The sequence below is a fragment of the Cynoglossus semilaevis genome, chromosome 3 (genome assembly GCF_000523025.1).
Source record: "Cynoglossus semilaevis isolate Cse_v1.0 chromosome 3, Cse_v1.0, whole genome shotgun sequence".
Classification (NCBI taxonomy): domain Eukaryota; kingdom Metazoa; phylum Chordata; class Actinopteri; order Pleuronectiformes; family Cynoglossidae; genus Cynoglossus; species Cynoglossus semilaevis.
The window spans coordinates 9,921,860-9,949,240 of record NC_024309.1 but is presented as its reverse complement, the minus strand read 5'-3'; the positions used below and the strand labels follow the sequence as shown (position 1 = coordinate 9,949,240).

The following is a 27,381-nucleotide window of genomic DNA, read 5'->3' as shown; positions in this document are numbered from 1 at the left end:
GCTGCCCGTGAGCAGCAAGGACACTTTACAAACACACACACACACACACACAGTCAGCGGCCTTGTCGTCCACATGCTGATGAACATGGCCGTCTGTCATCGATCGCCGCCTCTCTCTGTACATTGAGGTCCAGACTTTGTGAATTTGGTCTGGTTGGTCTTTTCCATCACGCTGACCAGCCTAGAAATATTGGCCTGTACTGGAATTTTAAACAAATTTTACACAAAAACAATATATATATATATATATATATCTACAAACTTGCAGCAGCGTATACTGATCCTCAGGGAGGAAAGCCTGTTTAACCCCAATGACCCCCAGACCAAACAATCACGGAGCAGCTGACAGCTCTTAATCACTGACAACAAACAAAGACATGCTTCACCTGAGCCACAGACATTCATCACCCTGGTTCTTTTTTTACTGTTTGTAATGATTTTGATTTTTATCTCGTTAAGGTCACTGCAGTAATTTAATTCGGTTTTCCTACTGTTGTGGATTTTTACAGTTGTGATCACTGTGCAAATACGTTTAATTCAATATTAAATCTGTATCCTTATGCTCACTGCACACTTCGTCAGCACCAAAACCCTGAAGCAGTGCTGGACCACAGCCATCCCTGGTCTCCAGGTGTGAGGAGCAGCCAAACTCCTGCAGCTGCTGCCCAGTAAAATTTGAGAATTAAAAATAAAAAATAATAAATGACCGTTAGGGTCAGTAACTGTTTCCAGTTTCTGCTGCCTCGCGTCCTGTTTGTTGTCATGGGAGCAAAACACTGATCCGCTCATTTGTTCACTCTGAATTTATTTTTGACAAATGAAAAAAATGTGGAGAAAAAAAAACCCTCATCATAATCATTGAGTCATTATCAAAATCTAAAAAAGACCCTGTGTAAAACTAGAGGTAATTCATAAATACTGTGGGAAAAATAGCTTATCTTTAAGGTAACTCTGAGCTCATTTGATAGAGTTTCTAGCTTATCTTTAAGGTAACTCTGAACTTAGTAGAGTTTTTAGCTTATCTTTAAGGTAACTCTGAACTAACTTAGTAGAGTTTTATTTTATGTAACTTGTGGTTAATACTTGAACCCATCTTTAGTCATTAGTTTGTATTTTGGGAAACAGTTCACTGGTTTCTTCCATGTTTTAGCGTTTAGCTAATTAACCCTTCAGTTATTGATGTCGTACTTCCTGCTACCTTTCAGCTCAAACTCATCTAATCTGTAATCCCACAAATGTCACATCTAACAGACAAACATGTCCCACACTGAGAAATGAAGACAGCCAGACGACTCCAATTAGCCAGTGACGACAAAGAGACAGGAAGTGGCAAAAACATACAGGAAGTGGAGACAGGAAAACACACACACACACACACTCCACGGAGGCCTGTTGTTGATGGAGACACTGGTCACTATGGTGCAGCTGCTGTTGCTATGGTTACAGCGGAGGATTCTGGTCCCAGAGCACAAGGTGGTGAACAGGTGTGTGTGTGTTTTGTGCATGTGTGTGTGTGTGTGTGTTTGAATGATTTTGTGATGATTGAGAAGCAGACACTTCCACAGAGTGTGATTGATAACTGTGACCTGCACCCTCCAAGCCATAAACCATCACCACACACAGACACAGACTGAGTGTGTGTGTGTGTGTCTGTGTGTGATTTACACTCATACACACTCAAGAACAGTAGACATTGCTGATAAATCAGAATGCAGCGGCTGATTCCTGCACAGCACTGAAGAAAAAAAAAAACACAATCCACTTGATGTCATCCTAGCCTGACCTCTGGCGTGATGTCATACCAGCGTAACCTCTGACCTCTGACCTCCATGCTTCAGACTGATAAAGATGAAGGTCACAGCAGTAGCGAGAAAACACATTGCCAAACCACAATCCCTTCAGTCTAATGGCTAAAGCCCCCCCCCCACTCCCCCTCCAACCCTTCTGTTCCCAGACTTCCCAAAACACGGATACATTTGTGAAAATGTAGCTGCTGCAACTAAAAAGCACACACAACCTGACCACACGGGGCAGCAGTAAGCCAAAGTCACTCATTTTCTCATCTGACTTTTGTGTGGGAAATTGATCGGTTAATATTCTGAAGTCGTGCCTAAAGGTAAACACAGTAAACGACTTTGTTTAACGCAATATTAGCTTGTCAGTCAACTCGTCCAAAACCCGATCCCCAACCACTTCAGATAGAAGACTTTAGACAACTGTAAGACGCAGGAGAGATGTGCCTGGAGCAGCTCACAGCCACTGACAAAGGTTTCTCGTGTCAGCTGAGTGTACAGGAAGTGACCTCATCATTTCTGTCTTTCATAGAGGTTAATGGCCATGAAAAAGACACAACAGACGCTAATGCAGAGCAAACGGCCGAGGGTTTTTTAGGCCGGTGTCTGCGCTCAGGTTTTGCCCCAATTAGGCATCAACCCAATCGTCAGTGCGGCGGCTGCAGCTGACTGTAAATGGTAAAGTTCAATGGTTTGGTTTTTAAAAACAGGCAGAGGTTTGAGGCCTGGAGGAGTGATGTCATGACAGCAGCAAGAACCTTATGTCAGACAGCAGTAGTTCATGTCGTCTTAGCTCAAGGAAAGGTCAGGTGTACAGCTGCTGCTGCTGCTGCTTCTCTGAACAAACAGCACCACATGGACACACACACACACACACACTCAGGCAAACATATCAAAGCTACTCTGGATGCTCTTAAGTCTGACAGACACAAACAAGAACAAATTCGATGCATGCATGGCGTGCGGGGCTTCCGTAGCGATGTGACACCTGTTGCTGTGCAGAGTCCACACACACACACACACACAACAATCATTTTAATGCCAGTCACATGATCATAACAGTCATGACATCGCACCAAAGATTTTGTCCAACGCCAAAATCTGGTAAACATTTGTGCTTCAGACCAACAACAACACACACACACTGTGGAGTGCTAACTAGCGAGCTAATCTAGTCTAGTGATAAGTCCTGATAGGTAAACCAATGATGAGAAGTAATACTAATAAAAGAAAAAATCTGATTTATGAGGCCACACATAAATGATGTCTCATTAATACAAACAGTTAAAATGAGATATTTTATCATGTAAACAAATGTGTTAGCCTGGTTGGCTAAATAGCAGGCTAACTGTGATGACACATCATCACGGCATGAGATAATCTTGGTGTAAATTCCTATTTCCGGGACGTTCCACAACACGTTCCCGGTCACACCTGCTCTCCCCACTGACAGCTGTCTACACAGCTTTAAAAAATACGACCAGAGTCACAGGTCAGAGGACGTGAGCCCGAGCACAGGGTCACTGTCTGGAAGCTGGAGCGGCAGGAGGGGGAGGAAAAGCAGGAGGAGGAGGATGAGGAGGAGGAAGGTGATCAGCTGTTAGAGTTGGAGCTAAAGGAACAGTTTATTGTTTGTGGAGCCGTCACAGAGACGAGGTTATGGTATGTTAAAAAAATGTCTTCAGTGATTTACCTGCTGCTTAGAACACGTGTTAAACTGGACTTTTTTAAGTTTAAATGTCCGCATTTCTAGCCTGCTGGTTGTGGGCGTCACGAGTCAACCACTGCCTCGTGCGGTCAGTTTTTGTAACTGAACATGGAAACAACTGACGGAAAGAAAATTTACATGCAAAACAATAAAAATCACACATTTAAACCATCTGTAAACACTGTCTATGTGCGGTACTTTAAAATTAGCTATTTTTCTCTATGGACTTTGGTTTGAAAAATTATGTTTCCTGTTTAAAGGCAACGCATATTAGTGGGAATATTCTGACATCAGCGATAAACAGAGTTGCTGGTTCGCTGCCTGCGGCTCTCGTTAACACGTCTCGTTTCATGACGTCAGCGGTTTAAATCCTTCATTTAGATTTACTTCAGTGACACAAACTGAAAACAGCGGGCAGCGTCTTTGTCCCAGTGAGCTAAAAACCCCAGGTTTCCTCTGTGGACTCCTGTGTACACTGTCTGACAGTGAGATGAAACAGTGTTTGTTCTATTGAGATGTTGTGGAGCTGATCTGATGTAGATTCTGTTAGTTTTATTTCTTAGCAGCAGCAGCGGCCATGTTTTCCTCCTGCATAAACACACTCGCTTAATTAATGGAAAGTGTCCTGTGTGAGTGTTTGTGTGTGTCTGTGTGTGTGTGTGTGGAAACAAAGGAAACAAAGTCTCTGGAGGAAACAGAAGACACAGCCGCAAAACTAAAAACAGAGGAGCAGGAGATTATTTTTTATGCTCACTTTTCAGCTACTTTCTGGGAGTTTTCTTCTAATGTTTTAGACAAAACAAAAGTTCAATTTACACATTAATCAGACAGTGAGACAAGAAAAGGGCGTAATAAGTTATTTTCGTGGTAAAAAAATATCTCAGTTGATTTAAGGAGTTTGTCTAGTTTGTGGGAAAAAAAGACCCAAAACCCCAAAAAACAAATTTGATTTGCGGTCAGCACGGTGATATCTGTCAAAGTTCTGCAAAACCCCAAAAAACAAATTTGATTTGACCGCACGGTGATATCTGTCAAAGTTCTTTGGAAAGATTGCTGCATTTGTAACATCTCCTGTTAGCAAGAAAGATAACTTTAACATCTAATTTAATTTAGCCAAGGTTTTTAAACATTCAGCAGAAAAATATGAAAAACATTTCAGTAACATGTACATTTTGCCAACTTTTTTGTTAACCATTTCAAGAAACACCAGAACGACCGCACAAACTAGTCTTTACTGCGGCTGCTACGACAAAAATAAATACTTTTTTTTTATCCCCTGAATGGAAAGACTGTTTGACTCAAATTTCAAGAATTATATATAATAAAATAAAACTTTACGACACGTTTTGTAAAATTTTGCTTAAAATTTTGCTTCCGTTACGACTATGGCCAAAGAGTGACTTTCTGAACATTGTCAACAACAACACATGACTTTTCAACAACACATTTTCTGATCTTTTCTGGGTATTTTTGTGTAATTTATTCCATTTTTGAAAATTTTGGACTAAAAGGTCACAAAGGTTAGAACCAAACGACAGCAACTTGATTTGTAGCTTTTCATCGTTATGTCAACTCCTCAGAGTTGACACTTATGTGACTTTTTTTTATTTATATTCAAATATTAACATTGGTTAAAATCTAATTCTTTATGAAAATGTGCTCGTATTTTTCATCTGTCACATCTTTCCGCATTTTGACCCTGTTTTTTTTTTGTACCTGTGTTGAGTGCACAGTCCAATCACACGGCTGTTCACGTCATAAAATAACAATTAAAGGCATATTTTTTTACATTTTAGGCCGCAAAATACGATTATCAAGGCTATATTTTAAGATTTTTGACGATTCTCGTGAAGGCACCGGAAGAACCGTTACAAACTTGTGTGTTGTTTGTGCTTTTCTTGAGGGGTTAAATTCAAATCTAGAACATTCCGAGTGGCAGGTGTTTTCGATACTTTGTCGACATCAAGTAAAAGGTCAAAGTTGAACAATTGTCGTCAAGTCTGACCTTTAGAGAAATGAAATTTTCTTTCTTACTTACATGTGAAACTCTTTGTTTTCTCTTCTTATTTTTATCCTCTGTCTTTACACCATCACTGCTCTGTCGGTGTCAACCGCGCCTCACTGCCGCTTCATCCCATCCGCGGAGACGGCGCGCAACGGCGCGTCCATCAGCCGCAAACTCCGCAAGAGAAAAAAAAGTGGAGGAAAAGAGGACGAGAAGGGAAGAGGAGCAGGAGTCAGAGTTTTAATCCAGATACTGAAGAAGGCGGTGAAGACGAGGGAAAGAAAAGTGCGCACCGCGGCGCGTCACTGAGCTTCTACCGGCATCTTCTCCAAACTTCAGCCGCGCGTTAATCCACGAGCCGCGGCAGTAAAATCCCGGGTCAAAAACACGGAGCTGCTCCTGTAGGCGGCTGACACAACTGCTGCTGCTGCTGTCACTGCTGCTCCACCTGCTGATGCTGTTACTGCTGCTGCTGCTCAGAGCAGCGTCTCCTCCTCCTCCTCTTCATCACCATCATCATCAGTTTTAGGTGCGAGGACAAACCCACACCAGTTTCCAGCAGGAAGAAGGAAGTGAAGTAAACGACAAACTGAAGAAAACTTCCCGCGGCCCCAGATTTCACTTCACTCTTTGATGTTGTTTTCTAAAAAAAAAAGAAAGAAAGAAAAGTGAAGTGATTCTTTTAAAAAGTACGAAGTTTGGTCGCTTTTGTTGTCCTCCGACCAGAGTTTTCTGCTGCTACTGCCGCGAAACTAAAGAAGTGACACTGAGCCACTAAAGTCCCATCATCCTCTCTGCTCAGAGAGAGAGGGAGAGAGAGCAAGAGAGAGAGGAGTGAGGGAGAGACAATAGGAAAGGAAGTGAAAGATGGAGGGAAGAGAGAAGGTAGTGAGGTAAAGAAAAGGAAGGTCAGTGGGAAGACTGGTTCAGAAAGTGGAAGTCACTGGTAATAGGGAAGGACAGAGGAGAGAGAGAAATTGGGAGAAAGAAAAAAAATGTCAGAGTGAGCTAGAGGAGAGAGGGAGGCAGGGCGGTCGCCTGTGTCGCCTGGGGGCCTCACTGTCACACTGGATCAAATTTTAATTTTTGTTTTTTATTATTTACAGTGACTTTTTCAACTCTGACCTGACCACTTACAGCCAAACGTCCGCTTAAAAAAACCCTGAAGTGTCCCTTTAAAATCCAACATGGCTGCTTTTCTGTGTTGATTGATGAGATTTAATAGCGGCTCGTTGATTCCCGTGAAAGATTTTCTATGCTTTGGCTCCTCCTGCCGGTTACATATGAGTACTACACTAGTGTATATTTTTCCGACTTAAACCAACAGATTTCCACGAACCTGTAAACCAGCTCCAGGTATTTATACACGTACGTAAACGACTAGTGTCGCCGCCTGGTGGACAGAGAGAGAATACTAGTTTTAGTAACCTTTACCTGTGGTAATACATAATACAATAATACAATAATAATCAAATTTTTAAACTCCACACAAATAAGGAAAGTGGTGTTGGGTTTTCAGTTTTTATTTTCTCCACATCACTCAAGGAAATAATCACACGACCAACGATACACTGTGATAACAACAAAATTCAAACTTTTACAGTTGTGCCGTTAAAAGCAGAAAAAAGAATATAAATGGAACAAACTCAAGTCTAGTGTTTAGAAATCAAAACATATGATAGGCTGAAAATAATAAACATGGAGGAGCTCAAATTAAAACTTTTGGCTAACATAAAAACAAATATAGGAAGGATGACGTATATGTTAAAAAAATTACCACAAGTACACAATAGTTATATACAGATTTTAAAAAAACAACAAAGGTTATATATTAGTGTATTTCTCACCAAATCAACACTCTGAATAAATAAATTTATTAAAAACGAATCACGTCGTGTTATTTTCGTCTTCACTTTTCTCCTCCTTTTTATAAAAACTTTCAGGTGTTATCCAAACTTTATCATTAAAAAATAATCTTTCTGCCTCTTTTCCCCAACAGACCATACACTTCATGACTAAGCACGTGCTAGGTTAGCAACAGCGTACTTGACTTGTCCTGTTTGCTGACATCAGCAGTCTTCCACGCTCCTTTATTGATATTATAAATAGTAACCCTGTGTCGTATCATAAAATATGAATTTAGAAAATTGACTAGATTATCCTGCTAGTTACCAGAACTATAAGATTATAATCCTAAAGTCAAGGGTAAAATGTTTATAAATGAAACAAATGTGTTTAAAGGATTGATTGTATTAGCATATATATAGCTAGGTATATGTATAAATTTGAAGATGGACTCGTGTTGCATAAATTTAAAAAAACAGAAAGCAAAAAAGTAATCAATAAAAATGAGCTTTGAGTTCAAACTCCTCTGTGTTAGGCTAACATTGAATAGTTAATGCTGATTACAGTGACTAGAGAGAGTGTGTACAGAGTGAATAATAAACAGACGATAACGCTAATGGTTAAAAACACAGAACCTGCGGTCGCTCTGTGACAACTAGAACTCAGTTGACGTGGGACTGATGTCATTTCCAAATCGTTCTTCTGAGGCAACTTGAACTCGATTGTACTTGTTACGACTGCCTACATTTCCCACCCTGCTTTATTAGATCAATGTTGTGGTCCTATACTTAACAAATATAATATTCTGTATATCTTGTATATCCTGCCTTTTCCTACTGTTAGTTGCAACATTCCACGTAGTTGGCAGGCAGCATTCCCGACTTCCCTGTCCTCTGCACGGTGCCGTACATCCAGCCCTCATCGATTGCTTGAGCGTTGACGATGACGTCACCGTCCCTAAAGGAGACCTCATCGTGGTCCTGGGCGGCGTAGTCATACAATGCTCGGTAAACACGCTGCCAACATACATGGACAGACAGACAGAGTTAGAGGCCAACCTCTCCACACTTCCTGAACGTAACTTCAACACAGACAGAATCATCAACAGTGAAGAGCCACCATTACCATTGAGGTGGAGTTTGGGGGTGAGGTGATGGATCTGACCGACGACATGCTGGTTTGGTGCATGTAGCCGTGGTACTGGTGCTGCTGCGGCGTCTGAATGCCCTGCTGGTACGCTTCAGGAAGAACAGGAGCTGAGAGAGAGAGAGAGAGAGAGAGAGAGGAAGAGAGGGTGAGAGAGTTTTCTCTCAGCTCTCACCTGGCTGTTCAGTGACAGTCAAGTTAGTTTTTGTGGTTGTATAAGTTACTGACAGTCTGTCCCAGCACTAACTGTACCATGAGCGCCCTCTTGCAAGAGAAACCATTCAAGGCATGTAAAGAAGCTCATGCTGTCTGAATCCAAATACAGATCTAACGAATTGTTGTTTTTAATGGATAAAATGTATTTTAATCCATAGGAGGGAGTTACTGGACTACTGCTGCCTCGTGTGGTCTGTTTGTGTCAGTATCTTATAAAACCACACTTTACACAAACCGGGAATATCTCTTTAAAAAAAGCACATCCCAACAGGCAGTGATATCACACAGAAACCTGGAAATATTATGTGAGTCAGTTCTAATTTTGGTGCCAGACCCAGAAACTCAAACAAATGTGAGTAAGTCAACGTTTTGTGGTTTTTTTTTCAGTTTGGTGTCGTCAGAACACGCCAAATACCAGGAGTTCCAGCATTGCTGCTGCTGCTGCCACCGTGTTCCAAAAAGTCAGAGGTCAGAGAGCTGTCGGTCAGCTGTGAGTGCTGCCTGCTCAGTCTGCGTTCTACCCGCTCTGATGCACACCAGCCACCACATGGGGGCAGCACAGGTTAGAAATACCAAGCCATGAGAAGAAGAGAAGGAAGGAAACAAGTTAAAAATGTATAAGAGAGAAACAACCTGTGTCTAAAGAGCAAATAAAAACCATGTGGCAGTGTTTTATTTTTCAGGTGAAGTACCGGACATCCTGCGGAGACTCCTGGACTGGACATCATCCTCCAGAGGGTCATAGTCAAATATGGAACCAGGGTCTGTCCTCCACACTTTTAGGTCTTCACACATAAACCAGTAAGTCATTAACAGATGGGAAAAACTACGAAAAACAACGCTCTGAGTTTAGAGGAAAACAATTCAAGAAAATCTATAACAATTTCCAGTGAGGAAAACAATTCAAGAAAATCTATAAAAATTTCCAGTCACACAGTACAATAAAGGGACCAGTCCAATGGCTGACGCTTTTGTCTTGCTGCTCTATAAGGAGTCACAGATCACTGTCTGAAGCTTTTATTTTGAAAGACATTCACGAACGGCCAAGAAAAATACTGTGTGCCTACTGACCTACGATGATGCCTCCAGGTCGACGGTCCATGTCCATGTTTTTCCCGTAGCCTGCCTCACTCGTCATCTGATTGGCTCTTTGGTAACGATCCATGCTGGGATCGTCCAATCCTTGCCCACCAAAACTACGGCCCCGTGTGCGTTCAAAGTCCTCATGATACTTGGCCTGAGGGAGAGAAATAGAAACACACGTCACTGCGATGAAACAGACACAAACACACACACGTGCCACACACACACACACGTCAGGGTGCATTTGGTCAGTGAGGAAGTAAAACACACAAAAAGTGGTTTTAGGTTTTTATTGCCATCTCTCTCACACACACACACAGGTGCCAGGTGTTAGCTCCTCCTACTCCACTCCTGTTAGCTCCTCCCACAGCAACAGCAGGCGGTATCCACAGCAACCACAGCTGCTACCATGGAAACAGCATCCTGTGTCCTCCTGACACGTCTGTACTCAGGTGTGTCCAGCCCAGTTAGGCTCCGCCCCCTCACTTCCTGCAACCCACGCTGGTACTTCACCTATTCACAAACACCAGTATGAAGTTAAAAATTGACAACACATCTGTGTATTTGTGTGTGTGTGTGTGTGTGTGTGTGTGCGGGTGTATCTTGCCGAGCTAATGTTCTCCTGGTTCTGTCGTACTCGCTCCATCTCTGGTGTCACCCCAACACTTGTGGCTTTTGTTGTGTTTTGTTTGTACTTGACCTAAGAAAAACAAAAAGAGAGAGAGTCAAGGACAGGGGGGGGGGGTGTCTAAGACAGGCCCCCCCCTCGGGGGGGTGGGCGCGGTGAGTTGCCTGTGGAGGTGTGAGGGGCTTCCAATGGAATATGGCACGCTGGATAGTGGACCACTGCTGTAATGCTTGAATGATAACAAGCCTCCAGTCACTAGGTGGCAGCAACTCATACAGAGGTTTGTACAGATAGAAATTGTGGAGTTTATAGTTTGTTTTTTTTAACAGCTTTATGAGTGTGATTTAGAGGAAAACAGAAGATAAGGCACATCCAGGTGTGACTGACAGCTGAACTGTCCTACAGAAGGTGTGTGCGGGTTAAAGATTGTTTTTATAAATCTGGACTCCCTTGTCCTTGTTCAGCTCCGTAGCTCTTTTATGACACTATACAGTGGAAATAGTAATGGAGAAAAAAAGAAAAAAAAAAAAAAAAAACACCGACCGAGCTGATGTTTTCCTGATTCCGTCTCACTCGCTCCATCTCCGGTGTTTCCATGACAGCTGTGCCGTGACCCACTTCCTCTCTGTACTGTACCTGAAACCCAAAACCCTGCAGACTAAAAGAACAGTACGTCCACTTCCCCAAACCACAGCCTGTGAACACTTAGACGTCTGCGTGATCCCGATGATGCGAGTCAAAACTCACGTCACTGATCTTCTTGGTGTTCTCTCTGGCCAGGACGATCTCTGGTGTCTCTGCCACCGAGGACGTCAGCCCCCTCATCAGCCTGGCGTCCCAGCTGTAGCGCAGCTGTGGGGTAACAAAGAGCTGTGGTTAGGACACACAGAGAGAGAGAGAGAGGGAGAGAGAGAGATAAAGAAGTGGTGCTGCTGTCCTTACAGAGCTGATGTGTCTCTGGTTGGCTTTGACTCGCTCCATCTCTGGAGTTTTAGACACCAGACTGTAGTGAGTCTTCAGACGCTCTGCCTCGTCCTTATACTTCTTCTACACGGCGAGAAAAAAAACAGCCATGAACATCATTTATATTTATATTATTACTGTAACTGTGTGTGTTGAAAGAATCAGTGATTTCAGCTCTCATGAACAAAGCAGTTGTTGGACAAAGGCTGCCTCCAGTGGCCAGTGTGTGTCACTGAGGTCAATCTAACTCCAACCTCTTTCACAGTAGTGTTTGTTCTCACAGACCTGGCTGTAGATGTCCTTCAGGTAAGAGGCGTGCAGCAGCTCTGGAGTGTCTGTTACTGTGCCGTAGGAGTTCTCTCTCAGTTGCTCCGTCTGTTTGTAAAACCTCTGTCAAACAAACACAGTTAGTTCACTTTCACTTGACATCCCTTTTGCTTAAGGCTTGTTTTGGGGTACGTCACTGTTTACAAAATGTAGTTTTGCAGCTTTGTTGCCAATGTTTTCCTTCCGTCCGTACCTGACTCTGGATCTCTGAGGCTCTCTTGGCTCGTTGAATATCCAGGACGTCAGTGCTCAGCTCCATGCCTTTGCCCAGGATTTCTGTCTGCAGATCCCTGCAATACTCCCTCTGACCACAGGAGGGATGGAACTGTCACGATCACAACCCAAAACCATTTTTTTCAACAAGAAAACAAAATCAACCCTCACCTGATTCAGGATCTGATTGGCGTTTTTAATCCTCAGCAGTTCTGGTGTTTCCTCCAGCCCGATGCCTGATAAGCCCCGCCCCTTCACTTCCTGTTCCAGATCTTTCCTGTACTCTTTCTGCAAAGAAACAAACAGGGAACGATGAAGGCATGCACGTGTGTGAATGTGTGTGTCCGTGTGTATATGAAACCTCGTTCAGCAGACTGCTAGCATGTCGTGCTGTCAAGTATCCTGGCGTCTGGTCCACGTCCATCATGGCTTTTCCTTTCACGTTCTCCTCATATTCTCTGCGATATTCATGCTAAAAGAGAGAGAGGGAAAGACAGAGAGACATAAGAACGAGTGATGATGTGTAGTTATTTCACTTCCTGCTGGTGAAAGTTCTCTGTTGAACCTGGTACCTCACCTCACTCTGGATCTTCTGAGCTTCTTTAGAAACTCTGTAGGCCTGTGTATCTCCAAACTCCAGCAGACTCCGACCTTTGCTCTTCTCGTACTCCTCCTTGTACTTCACCTGAAACAAACAAACAACGTTTACTGTCAAACACAGTCAAACACAAAGAGAGGGCGGAGTTGGTAATAACTCACCTGACTATGAAGCCCCGCCGTCTCCCTGTGGTGAAGCTGCTCAGCTGAGTCCATGTCCATGTGGTAGTGAGTCTTGGTTTGTTCATACTTCTTCTTGTATTCCACCTGTCCACGCACACATGCACGTAAACACACTATTTTTGTTATTTATCCCACACCATGGAGGAAATCTGGGATTTTAGTTTAAAATTAACTAAACGAACAAATTATTTAATTCAATCTTTGTGCTGCTCTGGTGACATAGATGTTCCTACGTTGCTCTGAAGTTTGCTGGCGTTGAGGACGTGCTCCAGCTGCAGCAGGTTGGGCAGCTCTGAACATCCTTCAGGTTTCTGATTCTGGTTGGTTTTATACTTCACCTGAAAATCAATCCATTCAAAAATTGTACTTTTTTTATTCTCACCTCAAATAATCCAGCATAAATTGCATACAGTCACAGCCTGAGTCTCCAGTGTTTGACACTGATCATGTGACCATTTTTTTTTATTCTCACCTCAAATAATCCAACATAAATTGCATGACACTGATCATGTGACCATGTATCTCTCACCTGACTGGCCAAATCAGCAACAGCCTGTGTGTGTTTGAAGGAAACACAGTCCAGAGGATTATAACAGGGTTTCTGTCCCTTTAAGTCTCTGTCAAAGTTCTCCCTGTACTTCACCTGCAGGAGGCGCACAAATTACCACAGAGGTGCGTTCAGATCCAGGTATTTACAGGTATAGTCCAGTTTAAACTGTGTGTGTGTGTTTGTGTGTGTGTTACCTGGCTGGTCAGTTTGGAAACCTCTTTAGCGTGTTGAATGTCAGGTCTGTCCAAAATTGAACTGTCGTTGTAACCTGGAGCTTTTCTGTTGTTTTTATAGGCCACCTGAGAAAAAACACACACAGAATATATGACAGGCATCGGCTTGAACAAAACATTAGCCTAACTTTTTTTCCCAGTAGTCCAGACTGGTCTGTTGGTACAGGTTTACTCACGTCACTGGCCAGTTTGGCAGCGTTGGTGGCGTTGATGATGTCAGGTCTGTCGGACACTGCGTTGTATTGATGAAGCTGCTCTTTACCTTTCCTGTAGCTGACCTGTCACCAGTAGAGGGCGTCACAGTCATGATCTGAGTAACTATAAACTGTAGTTGACCCCAGTGTAGGGGTGTGTGTGGATTAACCTGGCTCTGGTTCTTGTTGACCTCCATGGCGTGTTCCACCTCAGGCAGCGTCGTCATGTTGGTGTAGCTGGACTTTCCCTTCTCACGGTTAAACTTCTCTTTATAGAACTTCTATACAGAGGAGGCAGAGGAGGCAGAGGTGATTTTTTTGTTATCTGCCCTGCCCTCTGGTGGCTATCATGGTGTATCAGTTGGAACGTTCATCTATTTTGACAGTAATAATCTGTTCTTTTCTTTCCCAACTTACGTCGCTCTGAGTCTTGGACAGCTCTTTAGCAAAGACGGTCTGGATGGTCTGAGGCATCTGAGCGTAGAGACAACTGCCCGCCTTCTTTTTACCCTCCTGTCTGTATGCTTTCTGGAAATAAAACACACAAACACCAACATCATTGAAGAACCAATCAGAGCACAGCTCAGTTGACCTGCCCGCTCCTCACCTCGCTGCACAGCTGACTTTGTTCTTTGGCGTGTTGGGTTTCTTTGGTTTCAGGCAGCACAGAATATAAACTGTTCAGCAGCTCCTTCTTACCAGCCTCCTTGTATTTATTCTGCCAAAACAACAATAACAAAAAGCAAATGTTTGATTTAAAAAGACCAGTATTATTGCCCCCTGGTGGACAATCCAACAAAATCATCATAATTTGTTACAAAGCCATACTTGACCACATTTAAGCAGCGTCCTTCATAGACTGTTATTTCCTATTGTAATTTGTTTTTATCGTGGTCTCTTGTATTTTTTGGTAGACAAATTTTAGATAGTTAATTTGATGTGTTTTCACTGTTTTCTTTTCTCACCTCGTTGTGTGTCTCAGCCATGTCTTTGACAAACTGTGTCTCCAGAGTCTCAGGCAGCAGAGAGAACAGAGTGGTGGACAGTTCCTCTCTGTCCTTCCTGTACTTGCTCTGTTAGACCAATTAGGACTCCATTAGTACAACGTCACAGAATACAGACACAGACACACAGACAGACACAGACACACAGATACCACCTCACTCTGGAGCTCTGACATCTGTTTAGCAAACTCCATCTCTTTGGTCTCAGACATGTGGTGGAACACACTGCTGCTGATCTCCTGCCTGCTCTTCTGTCTGTATTTATTCTGAGGAAACCAAAAAAATTGACATTTTATATTATATTGACTATATATATATATTGACATTCTATTTTTGTATTTGTCAAACCTAGAATTGTTTTTTTAAAGAACGGTTTAAGTTATTGTTGTGATAATGTCAGTCCCATCTAACATGGACCATTACAGGTATTACAGAGCACGAGACCTTTGACCCTGGCTGAGGTGAGGACTGACCTCACTCTGGATCTCCATGGCAGCTTTGGCCACCTTCATCTCCTCTGTCTCCGGCAGCACTGAGTACAGGGCCGTGCTCTGCTCTTTCTTACTGCCTCTGTACTTCACCTGCACAGAAACCATTTGAAGGAACAGCTGCTCATAATGACCAGAGTCCACTGATGTACATCAGCAGGACACACACCCTCTATGACCCAGCAGTGTCACATGTGTACCTCACTCTGCAGCTCCGCCGCCTCTTTGGCGTGTTGTGTCTCCAGAGTCTCAGGAAGATGATGGTACAGACAGCTCTGCGCCTCCTTCCTGCTGGCCTCCTTATACCTGGCCTAAAACGTTACACAGACACACACACCACAGGTCACATCTTACAGTCTTACAGTCATAATCACAGGTTATTTGTTTACACCAAGAAACTTAGATCAACCATAGGCCTGGTTGAAATTCTGTGAACTAACTGTTATAAAAATGACAAAGTGTCAGTCAGAAAAACAACTTTTCATCCTGGACAAATACAAAGTCCTATTTGTTTTATCGTAAAACCATTAAAAGTACAGGGTTTGGCTCCGACCTCGCTCTGTAGCTCAGACAGACTCCTGGCCAACTGAGTCTCTGTGGTCTCCGACAGCTGAGAGTACAGACTGTGGCCCAGGTTCTTCATTCCATCCTCTCTGTATTTGCTCTAGAAGCAAATCAAAATCATTTCCACACTGGTAATGTTTCCCCCGGTGAGTGGTTCAGTGTGTGTGTGTGTGTGTGTTCACCTCACTCTGCAGCTCCGTCATCTTAGCAGCGAGCTGCGTCTCGGTCGTCTGTGGCATCTGAGCGTACAAACTGGAGGAGAGCGACTTCTTACCACTCTCTTTGTATTTGTTCTAAAAAAAAATAAAAAGCAGCAGAAATAAGATTAACACCTTAAAGATAATTAGATAGAACAGAAACATCTTTTGATGGGTGTGTGTGTTTGAGTGTGTACCTCACTCTGCAGCTCTGTAACCTCTTTGACGTGACGCGTCTGCAGAGTCTCAGGAAGCTGATGGTACAGGGAAGTACTGGCCTCCTTCTTTCCTGCCTCCTTGTACTTCATCTGCAGGAACTTTATTTAATTAGTCTAAAACAGGAGTCACCGGCTATATTTGTCAGAGGAGCAGAATTTCCCTGTCCTGAGAACTTTGTGGGCTGGACACTCGGATAAAATTAAATAAAAATCCCGTTTGTGTCGAACATTATTGCTATATTTGTCAGAGGAGCAGAATTTCTAATAAAATTAATAAAATTAAATAAAAATCACGTTTGTGCCAAACATTATTGGCCCGATCACCGGCCCGATTAGACGGTTCAGCCGGCTGTATTTGGCCTGCGGGCCACCAGTTGATGATCACTGGTCTAAAGAGACGATAGATGCCAGCTGATGTTTACAAATATATTATGTCAGTGCTTCATCCTGCTGTGAGACAACTTTTTCCAACAGGAACCTGACACTCAGTCTCTTACACCAAAGTCCACAGAGAAAACGTGTGATTTTAGCTCATCGACAAACAGGAGACACAGTATGAGAACAGTGTGTAAAAATCTTTTCTTTTCTCTGTGGACATCCTAAAGTGTTCCTTTAACCTTCAGAATGGGAGGAGAGTAGAGCAGCTATCAGCAGCTACGAACGTGTTTGTGATTAGGAAAGACCAGAATAGACCGTGACCATTTCTCACCTCGTTGTGTGTCTCAGCCATGTCTTTGACAAACTGTGTCTCCAGAGTCTCAGGCAGCAGAGAGAACAGAGTGGTGGACAGTTCCTCTCTGTCCTTCCTGTACGAGGTCTGAAAATTAAATTTTTTTTTTAAAGTGTAGGAGTTCTATCACAACTCGACATATTTTTGCTGTGTAACAACTTACATACAACAGCAGCACATTTTCAAATAAATCTATAAAATAAATCCCATGTCTTTCTGGCTAATTTTAGGCTATCGTGGCTACATATCCAGCAGTTTTAGCTGTTCACTCTTTTCCTGTACACCTGAGCCGAACATTAATTATTTTATTTTAAGAAAATAATGTTGGTGTTATTTTTTGGCTTTATTTTAGCATCTACTGGGTAAACAGGGCTCCACTGAAGATAACTTTTAGCTATTTTGGCAACAACTGTAGTATAATTTACTCCATTTCTGTTACTATTGATCACATTACAAATTCTTCTTTTTTGTCAAAATCGAATCTAATTCTGTGCCAACCAAAGAGACAATTCCAAAAGTATTTTTAGTTACTTAGCTAAAGCTACTAGCTACACTTCAGCTAATGTCCGACATTGCTATGCTAGCGTCAGGCCCCTCACCTCACTCTGTATCTCAGACACGTGTTTAGCGAACTGTGACTCGGTGGTCTCAGGCAGCTGTGAGTACAGGGTCTTAGCAGCTTCTTTCTTGGCCTCCTCTTTGTATTTCACCTGAGACAGAAGGTGAAGAGAGGGAATTCAACTACCACCTTTACTGTACAGATGCTGGCCTGATGTGCTGCTCTGTGATGATGGTAATGGTGACGTCTCTCACCTGGCTGAAAATGTCTCTCAGCTGCTTGGCCTGCTGGGTCTCTGAGGTCTCGGGAAGACGTTGGTACAAAGAGACGTCCGTCTTACTGTCCTGTTTGTACTTTACCTTCACGAACAGATCATAAACAACACACAGTGTTTGTACTTTACCTTCACGAACAGATAATAAACAACACACAGAACTAACTTTAAATCAATACCAACTGGAAGCTGAATTCTAAATATATTCTAACTGAGGTGTGAGTGAAAAATACAACATACAGTGTTTACAGTAACTCATGGTTGTTGGTGCTGTGCAGTGAATCTACATCGGCGTAATACTGCCGCCTACAGTCCGTTTATGTCATTCATGTGAATTGGGAGAAAAAATAATAAATAAATAAAAACACAAATATGGAGGTAATACTTATTTATGTCAACAGTGAAAATCAAGTCAGATTTTCTTCAGTGACACAAAGTGACCACAGGAGGCTGCTGTAGAGCAGCTGTGTCCCTGATTGCTTCAGTTACTAGTTTTCTCTATGGACCTATGTATTGGAGAGGGACTGAGTCCCAACCCTCACGGTTTTACCTGAATGTGTGTCACGGTGGTTTCATACCTGACTCTGCAGCTGTGTCGCTTCTTTGACGTGTGTCGTGTCCAGAGTCTCAGGAAGTTTTGAGTACAGAGCAGTCGACGTGTCCTTCCTGCCGGCTTCTTTATATTTAACCTGAAACATAGACAAAATATCAGGACTTTAAGTCTCAAACAGAATGACAGTTCAGATTGAACAAAAACATGTAAAATCACCTGACTCTGAATTTCAGAAAGAGTTTTGTTGAACTGTGTTTCGTTGGTTTGTGGCAGCTGTGAGTACAAGCTGGACGTCCGACTCTTCTTCCCACTTTCTTTATATTTATTCTGGAAAATCACGACACAAAGAGATTTTGGACTAAGCATTCATTCATTCATTCATTCATTCACTCATAAAAGGAACAAAGTAGAGTGTAAAAAGCTGAACCTGACTCTGCAGCTCCGTCATCTGTCGAACAAACTGCGTCTCAGAAGTTTCAGTCATGTGACTGTAGACCGGAGTCACCAGCTCCTTCCTGGCCTCGTCTTTGTAGTTTTTCTGTTATTTAAAAATAAAAGTTTGATTGAAAAAAAAAATACTCATCTTAAAAAGTAAAGAAATAAAAATGGCTGAGGAACAATTTTTTTTTGATATGAGGATAAAAAGGTTTGACGATAAAAAGGATCAAAAATGTTATGTTGAAACTGAAGACACACAAACAGACAAACATTTTAAGATCAATAACGTTTAAGAATTAAGAAATTATACTAGTTAAATATCTGTTTTGAAGACCAAAGATTTACAAATAGGCAATTAGTAAAAAAAAGATGATGTTGATTCAAGGGTACGGGTTTTTGATTAAGAATAAAACAGTTAGACAATAAAAGAAAGACTGGCAGAAAGACTCACTTCACTCTGCAGGGCCGTCACGTCTCTGACACGTTTAGTTTCCAGAGTTTCGGGAAGTTTGGTGAACTGAGACGACGGCGTCTGCTGCTTCACTTCTTGTTTATATTTAACCTGAAGAAACACAATAGAGTCTTCTCCAGATACAGACAACACTTGGACTGACACAGTCAACAGACACTCATCACCACTGACCAGGCCTTATCAGGCTGAAATTCCACTGGCTGTTGATAATAACCACTCTGTGACATCACTGCTTTAACCAATGAATGATCAGCACCAGGTCAGAGCTGAACCTCCTTCAGATATTGTATTGATTTAAAAACAACTTTAACTCAATTATGTAAATTATATTAATTATGTCTTTCTTGACTTTTATCAACTAATCCTACAAACTTTTCCTCCCAGTTGATCCCAGTTCTCACCTCACTGTGTGTCTCAGCCATGTCTTTAACAAACTGCGTCTGCAGCGTCTCAGGCAGCAGAGAGTAGAGCGTGTCGCTCAGATCCTCCCTGTCCTTCCTGTACCTCACCTGGAGGAGATAAAACTGAACAGTGAACAAAAACAGAAAAGAAAAGGCAGTCGTAAAAATGTTGTGCAAAAAAACGTTGACCTAACCTCACTCTGGATTTCCGACATCTCTTTTGCGAAATGTGTCTCTGCCGTCTCAGGCAGGAGGTGGTACAGAGACGATCCCGTCTCCTTCTTACAGTCCTCTTTATATTTCACCTGCGCCACACAGAAAACAGAGAAAAAAAAAACAGGTGTTTTATATAAAAAGAATGTGTGCACAGAGAGGAGCGCTGCAGAAAGTGACTCAAATGTGCTGTTGAGGAGGAGCTGCTCTGGGATCATCACACCTGACTCTGCAGCCCTGTCACCTCCTTCACCAGCTCCGTTTGAAGAGTTTGAGGAAGTGTAGAAAACAGAGAAGAAGACAGTTCCTTCTGTCCGCCCTCCTTGTACTTGATCTACAGTCACACACACACAGACACACACTCTGACATCAATGACAGGCTCTATTTTCCTCAAATCTATTTTTCTTCACACACACTGACATCAATGACAGTCTCTATTTTCCTCAAATCTATTTTTCTACTTCACATTCCTTTACTGCTGGACAGACAGTGAGATTATCAGCAGGGTTTGATCACCTGACTCTGGATCTGTGAGGCCTGCTTGGCGTGTTGAGTGTCCAGAGTTTCAGCCATGGTGGAGTATAAAGAGCTGCCGACCCCCTGACCTCCACTCGTCCTATACTTAATCTGTTGAAGCCAGAAGGTGAATTAAAGTCATTCTTTACTGATGCTATGTGTGTGTGTGTGTGTGTGTGTGTGTGTGTCAGTCACCTGACTCTGCAGCTCAGAAACCCCTTTAACAAACTGTGACTCAGGAGTTTCAGGCAGCTGACTGTACAGTGTCTGACAGCGACTCTTCATCACATCCTCCTTATATTTATTCTGCAAAAAAAACAAACATCATTAAACCACATTTATTTCTTTGTAAAACAAACATCTGTACATTCAGGGATGCTGCAAACATCAGCTGCCTGTGTTTACAAACAAAATGTGTTGCTCTTGATCCGAAGGTTAGCGCAGCAGCTAACATTAACCAACAGCTGCTAATCTACACAAACGGTGACTTTTTCAGCTCCTGCTTTAGACTAGTTTATTTTCCTCAAAGTCGATTCACTGAATGTTCTGCGTTCGTACCTGGCTCTGCATGAGCGTTAGCTCTCGTGCTAGTTGCGTCTCCAGAGTATCGGGCAGCTGATGGTACAGAGGACATGAGGTTGTCTTCTTCACTGCTTCTTTGTACGCTCTCTATAGAGGAAAAAAAACTGAGAGTGAGTGTGTTTTAAAAAGCTTCACTCCTCTGTGTGTGTGTGTGTGTGTGTGTTTTTACCTGACTTTGCAGCTGCGTCGCCTCTTTTGCGTGCTGCGTCTCCAGTGTTTCAGGAAGTTGACGGTACAAAGATTTGGACGCCTGCGTCTTACTGTCCTTTTTGTATTTACTCTAAAAGACAGTGAAAACATCAACGAGGTCCATGTTGTTTCACTTCTTCCAGAAACACAGTCACAGACCAGTCAGACATGTAGAGCAGATATAAATACATACGTGGCTCTGCAGCTCCTGCTGCTCTTTGACCCTCAGTGTCTCCACAGCCTCAGGCAGAGCTGAAGAAAGAAGATTCACACTCATCTCTTTTCTTCCATCTTCTTTGTATTTGACCTGGTGATAATGAAGAGGCAGGTGAGAAACCCTTCATCATTAGTCTGTCTTCTTGATGTAAAGACAATGTGAAGAATCTGCTGCGTTGTCACCTGGCTCAGCATCTCCGTCTGCTCTCTGGCAAACAGCGTCTCAATGGTTTCTGGCATCTGATGGTACAAACTGGACGCGTCGCTCTGTGAACTCTGTTTGTACTTCAGCTGTAGACGGAGCAGTTGTGACGTTATTAATCACATGGACGGAGTAAATAAATGTACACATCTGTGACCCGTGTGGAGGGAGCCGGCCTGTCACCTGACTCTGCAGCTGTGAAGCCTCTCGGGCGTGTTGTGTTTCCAGAGTCTCTGATAATGTGGAGAATAAAGAAGTGTTTGCTGATTTCCTTCCTGCTTCTTTGTACTTCATCTGTACCACAACAACAAACCAAAACGTTTGGATCAGAGTATAAAAGAGCAGGATTTCTTAATCGTTAGAATATTCCACCCCTCCCTCTGCAGGATTTCTTAATCGTTAGAATATTCAACCCCTCCCCCCGCCCCTCACCTCACTCTGCAGCTCTGACACACTTTTCACAAACTGAGTGTCGGAGGTTTGTGGGAGCTGAGAGTACAGACTCTGAGACAGACCCCTCCTCCCCGCCTCCTTGTACTTGTTCTGAAAAACATCAGGATGAATTTACATGATTGACGAGGAATACTGTGATGGAGATCTGGATTAAGGATGTTTAGCGCTAAGACGAGTTTCCCATCATGCCCTGCAGCATCAGATGGCATGATATTAACATCGCTCTTGTTTGGTTCCCCTTTGATGCTGCTGCTGATGCTAATTTGGCCGCTAACAACAACTTACACATCAAAGGCACGGCTGCGTGATAGAAGGTTGCGTTCATTTATGTCTAATGAATTGCTCTACTTTAGATGAATCACAGGATTCTTTTTTTTTTTTCATTTGCTCTCATTTCAATGTGTTTGAGGTTGAAGATTATTTATTGTTAAGGAACAAAGTCCAGAAAGTAGGAGATTTAAATTACAGCACACAGGAGTTGTTGACCTCCTGCAGCTCCAGTTTGTCAGCACCAAAGTGGTAGTTTGTTAGTTTTGACCTAAGAGCATGAATAATGATAATGATTCACACATATTACCACATGAGGCAGTAGAACACACTGATTTGATCAGTCCATGTGAGCGAAAATCAACACTTTTGTCTTTGGAATTCACATGAGGCAGTAGAACACACTGATTTCATTAGTCCATGTGAGCGAAAATCAACATGATGTTGGAGGCAGTTTGTGAAAGTCAATCCTTACATTTTTAGTATTTCGCAGAATAATCTGTTCAACAAACAACACAGGCTGCTACAGTACAGTAAGGATTAGCATCCACTGCCACTTCTTAGTTGAATGTTGACTGTGTTCACCTCACTCAGCACGTCCATCATTCCTCGGGCAAAGCTGGTTTCTGACGTGTCAGCCATGGTGGAGTACAGAGAGTTGGACATGTCCTTCACACTCTCCTTGTATTTGACCTGTAGAAAAACATCAGCAGCGGCAGAGTCAGAGAAGTGAGCGTTAAGGGTGGAGGAAAATAAAGTCACAGATTTATGTCTCCAGCAGTAGAAGACCCTGGACCTCGCTGAGCAGCTCCGCAGCTTCTTTGGCGTGCTGCGTCTCCATGGTGTGAGGCAGCAGTGAGTACAGGCAGGAGCTGCACTCGTTCTTTCCCGCCTCCTTGTACTTTGTCTGAGGTTTGGAACATTCACAGACACTATCAGTACCTTCTGAGTTCAGCGGGACAGTTCAGGTGTTACAGCTGACGTCAGCGTCATCTCCGTACCTCGCTCTGCAGCTCCGTCACCTCTTTGACCCGCTGAGTCTCAGGCGTCTCTGGGAGTCGATGGAATAAAGTTTGATGACTTTTCTGCTTCACTTCGTCTTTATACTTCACCTGCAGAAAAAGAGACAACTATGAAATGACAACGACTCCATACTGAGAAGCTGAGTGATGATTTTTGAACCAACATTGAGCAGCGACCTGACTCTGCAGCTCCGAGGCCTCTTTGGCGTGCTGAGTGTCCAGGGTCTCAGGGAGCAGAGAGTAGAGATTCATCTTCATCTCCTTCTCACCATCTTCTCTGTACTTCAGCTGAGAAACACGTCGAAAATGATGAAAATCAGCCTCTAACATGTTCAGATGAATGAACGTAAGGTTCAAATGTGAGCAGCCGTACCTGACTGACCAGCTCGGACACTTCTTTGGCGTGAACCGTCTCCAGAGTTTCAGGCAGAAGAGAGTAAAGACTGGAGCTGTTGTCCTTCTTACCTGTTTCCCTGTAACGCATCTGAACACAAACACAAAGTCAATTATTCTTCCTTACTTTTAATTCCTTTCCTTTTCACTTCTTTAATCTTTTTTTTTTACTTTAAGGGTGTAGATTTTGCCCCCTGGTGGCCACAACATAACTGTAGATTTTGCCCCCTGGTGGCCACAAGAGGTTCAAGAGGAGCGCCCTCTTGTCAACTCACCTGGCTCTGCAGCTCAGACGCAGCTTTAGCAAACTGAGTGTCTTTGGTCTCAGGAAGCTGAGAGTAGAAACTCTGCGACAGGCTGCGCCTCCCGCCCTCCTTGTATTTACTCTGAGTAAAAAATATGAACCTTTAAGACCAGTATGTGGATTAAATCACGACTGGAGGCTGATGGGAAGGCTTTACCTCGCTGTGCATCTCCCTCATCTCTCGGGCAAACTGGATCTCAGTGGTGTCAGTGAGCTGGGAGTACAGAGAGGACGGAGCTCCTTTGGCCAAAGTCTTAGGACTGTAATTCACCTGGAAAACACCAATTTTTTGCTAAATGTTCTCTGCTAATTCTTGGATAAGTTTAAATTATTTTTGATAAAATCCTTTGATATATAAAAACAAAAACGTGCCCTGCTGCTGCCTGCTGTGACATCATACAGTACCTGGCTCTGCAGCTGTGACACTTCAAGAGCGTGTTGGATTTCTGGGGTTTCTGGAAGCTGGGAGTAAAGAGAAATGGAGGCCTTTCTTTTCCCGTCTGCTTTGTACTTTTTCTAAAAAATAAAAAGAGTGGAGCAGGTACAACACTGTAAAGGCTCAGTCGTTTGGGTTTTGTTGCCTCACGGTTTCTGTGACAGTGTTGGTCATACCTCACTCTGAAACTCTTGAACAGTCTTGGCCAGTTGCATTTCTGTAGTTTCAGGAAGCTGGGAGTAGAAACTGCTGCTCATCTCCTTCTTCCCTTCTTCCTTGTATTTTTTCTAAAGAAACAGCGACAGAACTTTCTTATTTAAACAATTTCTTTTTTCTTGCTCATCAACCCATCCATCATCTGTCCTTTCCTCATCCATCACCTACATATCCATGCATTGAGTCAAACATCCATCATCCATCAGTCGATCAATCCCTGATCTGTCCTCCATACATCCATCATCTTTGTGTCATCCATCCGTCCATCCTTCTGACCTCACTCAGTATCTCCGTCAGCTCTTTAACAAACTGTGTCTCCGTGGTTTCCGGCAGCGTTGCATAAAGTGAGGAGGAAATCTCATTCTTCATATTCCCTTTATTTAATCTGAAAAAAAAAGAAAAAAACCAAAACAACAAAAATGAAACCTCTCTTCTTTTAATGATGAAACACCCCGTTATGTAGAACTTTCTCTACCTCACTCTGGAGCTCTGATGCTTCTCTGGCGTGTTGGGTCTGCAGCGTCTCAGGCATCACAGAGTAGAGAGACAGCGACGCCTCTTTCAGTCCCTCCTGCTTATATTTGGACTGAAACAAACATCAGATTAAACCATGAATGAAGCAAAACAACAGAGAATCAGTGATAAAGATCTGCATTATCTTTGGATAGGACTGTGTTTAACCATTAGTCCGTGACACAGACAATAATCATGTGTTTTTTTTCTGTGCAGTGGTTTCAACACGAGGTTCATGTCCCTGTGGTTGTACCTCAGAGATGACAGCGCTGATGTTCTTAGAGTGGATGAGTTCAGCTCCAGGGACAAAGTTACTCTGACCTTTCAACTTCTCAAAGTCCTCCTTGTACTTCACCTGTTGGTAAAAAAGCAACAATGTGTCTATGATTTTGGAAAAACTCAGCTTTTTAAAACCCGATGAATTTATTTTTATTCTATAACAGTAAGCGTCAGAATAGCAGCAGCTGGTGGACTGACGTAAAAGATATATTCTTAATTCCTTTCTCTTGTTTTATTGGAGCAGCTTCTCTCACTTCCAATGCGGCTGATGAGTCATGACGCTGTTGCATGAACAGCCGAGCTGCCAGATTTCGACTCCCAGCTGGAAGCCCCAAATCTCAGCCGCCCACGTCTCGCAGCAAACAACAACATTCACCTCCATTGAGCGTCGAACTGACACGCTTCTCATTTCAAGCCGTTGGTGTGGGGAATAAAAATAAATAAAAAACAGGAAAAAAAACGCTGCGTATCTCACTAACATTACACACTGGTGACTTGATTGGCACTCGGAGAGTGTGCCACGTTTGTCTGTGTCGTATTTGAACAGACTTACGTCACTGGCGAGTAAACTGCACCTCCTGTTGAAGGCCGGGTCGGGCAGAGGAGGTCGCGTGTCTGACGAGTCCTGAAATAATGAGAACATGAGAATTTAAAATAATTAACAGCATCAAGGAGAGAAACAACAGCCACGCAGTGTGAAATATTTAAGGAATAGATAAAGAGAGGGACACAATTATTCACTCCTGACAATGGTGGCTGAGATTATCTGCTCAGATTTTTTTCAAATGAGTGAAGAACTGACCACAGGGGGCAGCGGTGGACCAGCAGCTAAAAGAGCTAAAATCACAGATTTTCTCTGTGGACTTTGGTGTGAGACAATCAGTGTCTTTAAACCTTATTTACTTTTATTACTCTTTGGTAAAATTATTTCTAACAGCAAGATGAAGCAGATAAAGCAGTGAACATGATTTGACAAACCTCAGATTCCCAAGGCCCTAGCAACGTCTTTTCTTTGCTCCCCTCCTCTTCCTCTTCCTCCTGCTCCTCTCCTTCAGTCTTCTTTGCTTGTTCCTTCTTGACGTTCTCCTCTTCTGTTTCGGCGTCTTCTTTCTCCTTCTCCTCCTCCTCTTCTTCTTTGGTTTCAATCACAGTTATGTCACGAATTCTAACTGTTGTTTCCACCATTTCCTGGAAAAACTCTTCTTGCTTTTTCGTAACCTTTTGAATCTCTCCATCCTGCGTGGTTACAGCAGGCGGCACGTCCTCCTCCTGCATATTCACCACTGATGAAAGTAAATGTCAGAAGAAAGCACGTTAAAAAATGTTCTGGAAACCTTCAGAATTAACTTCTGCTTCTTTACATTTAATTTTAATAATTAAAAAACAAATGCAGAAAAAAGAGTTTACAACATCCTAAAAACTCCAACCACGCCAACAGAGCCTTAAGGCCAGCTCTAAAATATAAAATGATCCAAACTAAATCCAGAGCTGTTCTAACCAGTCGTCCTTAAACAATCCAAGTTTCGGTCGAGGCGTCTGGACTATCGACAGTTCAAGGTCACCGACTCAGCGTTGCTGGTGGAAGCTTCAAATTGGATTTTCTCAGCAGTTACAGCAGCCATATTTTTAGTCTCTCTGAGTCAGTGTCGTGCACTCACCTCGTCCAATCTAAAGAGTTTCGGTAGAAATGGGTCTCCAAGGCTTCGGCACCTTCTCAGGTAATGACACAGACTTCCTCCCAGGATCCCGGCGACCTGCGATCTCAACTTTCTGTTTGACCTTTAATTATAAGATATTCTATATAGAATTATAACAGTAATAACCAGGTATAATAAATCAAACTACTGCTCTGAGCGATGTCGTCCTCGTCTGCGCGGTGTCATGGCTGAATGTCGTCTGATCTCGATTTGCTGGGAACGTCTTATCAACGTTTTACGCCGGATTTAGCCCGCTACTCCAGAGCTTATCGTGGCTGTGACTGTGTGTGAGTGTGTGTG

At 42.9% G+C, this 27,381-nt stretch overlaps 2 protein-coding genes across 17 annotated transcripts in view; both read right to left on the bottom strand.

Moving 5' to 3' along the window:
* LOC103377201 (sodium channel protein type 4 subunit alpha-like) overlaps window positions 1-6,302 on the bottom strand; it is an 81,570-nt gene extending 75,268 nt beyond the window's left edge. The window contains exon 1 of the mRNA XM_017031562.2: window positions 5,540-6,302. The gene's annotated coding sequence lies outside the window, so the exon portion shown is untranslated. The remainder of the gene's footprint in view (window positions 1-5,539) is intronic.
* LOC103377190 (LIM zinc-binding domain-containing Nebulette) overlaps window positions 1-27,381 on the bottom strand; it is a 46,597-nt gene that overhangs the window by 4,263 nt on the left and 14,953 nt on the right. For 2 of the 16 annotated variants that reach the window (XM_025054780.1, XM_025054781.1), the window contains exons 5-9: window positions 9,785-9,950; window positions 9,406-9,498; window positions 9,129-9,239; window positions 8,477-8,607; window positions 7,014-8,367 (exon numbers count right to left, since the gene is read on the bottom strand). In XM_025054780.1, the coding sequence (XP_024910548.1) occupies window positions 8,191-8,367; window positions 8,477-8,607; window positions 9,129-9,239; window positions 9,406-9,498; window positions 9,785-9,950 (678 nt within the window). In that variant the 3' untranslated portion in view covers window positions 7,014-8,190. Of the gene's footprint in view, window positions 1-7,013; window positions 8,368-8,476; window positions 8,608-9,128; window positions 9,240-9,405; window positions 9,499-9,784; window positions 9,951-10,104; window positions 10,310-10,403; window positions 10,497-10,967; window positions 11,061-11,171; window positions 11,277-11,366; window positions 11,472-11,672; window positions 11,778-11,907; window positions 12,019-12,098; window positions 12,216-12,288; window positions 12,400-12,504; window positions 12,613-12,686; window positions 12,792-12,940; window positions 13,046-13,236; window positions 13,351-13,451; window positions 13,557-13,666; window positions 13,769-13,854; window positions 13,966-14,101; window positions 14,213-14,291; window positions 14,403-14,649; window positions 14,758-14,843; window positions 14,955-15,161; window positions 15,270-15,376; window positions 15,488-15,729; window positions 15,841-15,922; window positions 16,034-16,134; window positions 16,270-16,864; window positions 16,973-17,484; window positions 17,596-17,698; window positions 17,804-18,296; window positions 18,408-18,487; window positions 18,599-18,698; window positions 18,810-19,160; window positions 19,272-19,582; window positions 19,691-19,776; window positions 19,888-20,018; window positions 20,130-20,312; window positions 20,424-20,507; window positions 20,619-20,870; window positions 20,982-21,063; window positions 21,175-21,276; window positions 21,391-21,482; window positions 21,591-21,684; window positions 21,796-21,933; window positions 22,045-22,806; window positions 22,915-23,017; window positions 23,129-23,222; window positions 23,334-23,420; window positions 23,532-23,616; window positions 23,728-23,911; window positions 24,023-24,097; window positions 24,212-24,345; window positions 24,457-24,552; window positions 24,664-24,760; window positions 24,978-25,067; window positions 25,179-25,358; window positions 25,390-27,381 lie in introns of those variants that run through there. The other 14 variants (XM_025054782.1, XM_008307899.3, XM_025054771.1 and 11 more) reach the window with 13 other exon arrangements.